Here is a 3,189-nt window from a genome sequence, read left to right on the forward strand (position 1 = left end):
TTATATGGAGAAACTCAAGCCCGCGACGCGATTGCCAACTGAAACTTTTTTTTGACATAAGAATTAACAATAAAATTATCAAGTTCATTATCAACTCTAACCGAACTCTAAGTTTTCCTACAAACTTGAAATTTAATCATATAAATCAAACTTACACGTATACGTACTATTAATTTGAGTGGAAAGCCGAATTATGCAATACATATTGATCTGCTAGTCCAATTTGGCATTCCTTGACATGAATATCAGATTTCATCAATAGACACAAATTAATAGAAACCCTAATTCTCGTAAACAAGAACTAACAAAAAATTATCATTAATTGATCGAATTAAAAAAAACCCTAACTTTCACGTTGCTGCTCGAATACAGTACAACACAAACAAATTAAACAACAAAATCGATATATTAACACTCCAACAAGTCAAGAAGTAGAAAGAATTTCACATTGACAACAAAATTTGGTTAATTGCAAACAATAATTAATCCTCCTCCTCCGGCGCCGGCAGGTTCAAGTCGAACATGAACATTGGTCTAGCACTAGCAGTAGCGCCGCTGGTGGAGGCGCCTCCGCGGTCAGAGCTGATCTCCCCGCCCGCGCCTTTTCTGGCGAGTTTGGATTTATCATAGTGCTTCCTCATGTGTCCGCCCAACGCCTGCCCGGAGTCGAACGCCTCATGGCAGACCAAGCACTCGTGAACCCTAGCGGAGTTGTGGTGGTGGTGATCATCCGAAACGACGACGGCCTTTCCCTTCTTTTGGCGGTGGACTGTCATGTGTCCACCCAGCGCCTGCGAGCATGGGAAAACCTTACCGCACATCGAGCACGCGTAGGCTGGAGGCGGCAGCGGCGTATCGGGGGAGGCTGTTTTTGGCCTTTTGATTTTGATGATCAAAGGCGAGGGAGTGATTTCTTGAATTGGCTTCGGAGGGGAGATTTTTGGATCAGCGGCGCCGGTGGTGGAATTGCAGAAGCCGCCGCCGGACTCGGAGAGGAGGAGGAGGGACAATGCGGCGTCGTATTCATCGTCGCGCCAATGGGGCCGTGGTCGCTTGGAGCGCCTCGATTTCTTGATCCAACGGAGGGGAGCAGCGTTGTCCATGACTATGCGGCTGTGTGATTGTGTGAGACTGAAGAGCGTTGATTTTATTTATAGGCGGTTTAGTAAAATTCTTTCCTAATTACAAACGGATGGAATTCATAATATGGCAATTAATGTATAGTTTGATCTTAGTTTGATTGGATTTCCTTCCTAATTTTAATTACCGGTTGAGTGTAAATAAATATATATGGTAATATAAAATAGTTTTATCTTTGTTCAGATTCAACTCTATAATTTTCACAAAGTTACTTACCTAAAATATATTCAGGTAATGTATATATCCGACCTTACGATTAGGAATAGAAACATCAATTACGATCGCAACTGAATTGATAGCAGTAGTAAGAAATGTATGAAAAGATAATAAATGCTCCCTCCATCCCTTAAATATTGTCATGGTTTGATCGGACACGAGTTTTAAAAAATATAATGGAAAGTAGGTTGAAAAAGTTGTGTTTTAAGAAATGTAATAGAAAGTGAGTTGATAAAGTTGGTAGGATGTGAGTCCTACTTTTAAAGTATTAGTTTTATAATAAAATGTGAGTGAGAATAAATTAGTGGAATGTAGGGTCTATTACTAAAAATGATAAAAAAAAGTGTAATGTGACAAATTCTGTGGGATAGACCGAAATAGAAAAATGTGACAAAATTTTAGGGACGGATGGAGTAATGATAATTACTTTTGGGCATTATTATTCAGAAAATGCCTACAATTGTTAATAATAGGTTGAACCCAACATTAAATAATTAGTTTCCCAATGATAAAGAATACATCTCATTTTTGAAGATAAAATGAAAACAAATTCAGATAACAAAACTCAAAAATTAAATAACTGGTTATAATGCAAAGAATTTTAGAGGATAATAGATTCTTTGAAGTTCCGGATCGAGGACTCCAACTTTAAACTTAACTAGTATCACGCCCGTGCGATGCACGGGTCATTTTAATTTCTTCATATTTATTTCGGGTTTATACTTTTTCAATCACATTAACCCCACATGACCACAAGAGTGCGTTTAAATGCTAACTTTTCTTAAAAATGTCAATACGATCACATTAAAATTTCAACACATATTTGTGTTGACATTTTAATAAACTGTCTTGACATTTAAATATCAGACTTAAAATTAAAAAGCATTTTAATTCTGTGAAAATATGAATTAACCGTTGCGTTATAACTGCAAGAGCAAGTTTACGTTGCAATAATTTAAGATTGCACTGGTGAGACACTTCCTAGTCGAGCTTCATTTCATTGCAATATAGTGACCCTATACACTAAAAACCCAAACCTTGAAACCCAAATCATAAACCCTTAACTTTAAAATATACTCATCATGACCAACAAATGAGCCAAATATCAATAAAATTCTCCCTCCACCCCAGTTCAATTTTTTGTTGATCACTTATTCAAAATATACTCATCATGACCAACAAATGAGCCAAATATCAACAAAATTCTCCCTCCGTTCCAGTTCAATTGTACTTTGTTGATCACTTATTCTATTTTGAGGGTTTTAGATCTGTATTTGATATCTTACATTGGGTCGGCCTACTTGATAATCCTTACTGATAGTGGAGGTTTTTTTACCTGAATCTTGTCTGTAAATCTGTTTATATGCTCGTATTAAGAAAGTGTTTTACAATAGGGCTATGTGAACGGTAAACAAAAAAAAATCTTGCTTGTTTTCATCCAAGCATTAGAATGAAAAGGTTTTTAAATCAAATAACATAAATGGCTATTGAAATATCAAACGTTAAATATTAGAAGTGATAGTAAATTTATTTAAAAGATAGTAGCATATGAAATGTACAATTAATTCACACATATTTTTTTTACATTTAAACGGCAGCTCGACCATCTCAATTCCAACCTTTCTCTTTCATAATTTCCAAAATAAATAATTACACAAGTTATGTAACTGAATAAATCTTTTAAATAAATTTACTATCACTTCTAATATTTAACATTTGATATTTCAATAAAATTTATGTTATTTGATTTAAAAATCTTTTCATTTTAGAAATTTAAATCTTAATTTACGCCTCCATCTATGGTGGCAATTTACGCCTTCTACCCTGACATTC

The 3,189-nt window shown here is 35.3% G+C and overlaps 1 protein-coding gene across 1 annotated transcript; it reads right to left on the reverse strand.

Annotated features, from left to right (window-relative positions):
- Positions 1–367: 367 nt before the first annotated feature.
- Positions 368–1,103, reverse strand: LOC121744664 (zinc finger protein AZF2-like). Its single transcript, XM_042138252.1, has one exon. It carries the CDS (start codon positions 1,101–1,103, stop codon positions 483–485), a length of 621 nt encoding a protein of 206 aa, XP_041994186.1. The 3' UTR covers positions 368–482.
- Positions 1,104–3,189: the final 2,086 nt, after the last annotated feature.

This window comes from Salvia splendens, chromosome 8, assembly GCF_004379255.2.
Source record: "Salvia splendens isolate huo1 chromosome 8, SspV2, whole genome shotgun sequence".
NCBI classification, from domain to species: Eukaryota; Viridiplantae; Streptophyta; class Magnoliopsida; order Lamiales; family Lamiaceae; genus Salvia; species Salvia splendens.

What these genes read in the sequence shown, in the direction of transcription:
- LOC121744664 (XM_042138252.1), bottom strand. Translation starts at nt 1,103, where the DNA reads ATGGACAACGCTGCTCCCCTCCGTTGGATCAAGAAATCGAGGCGCTCC.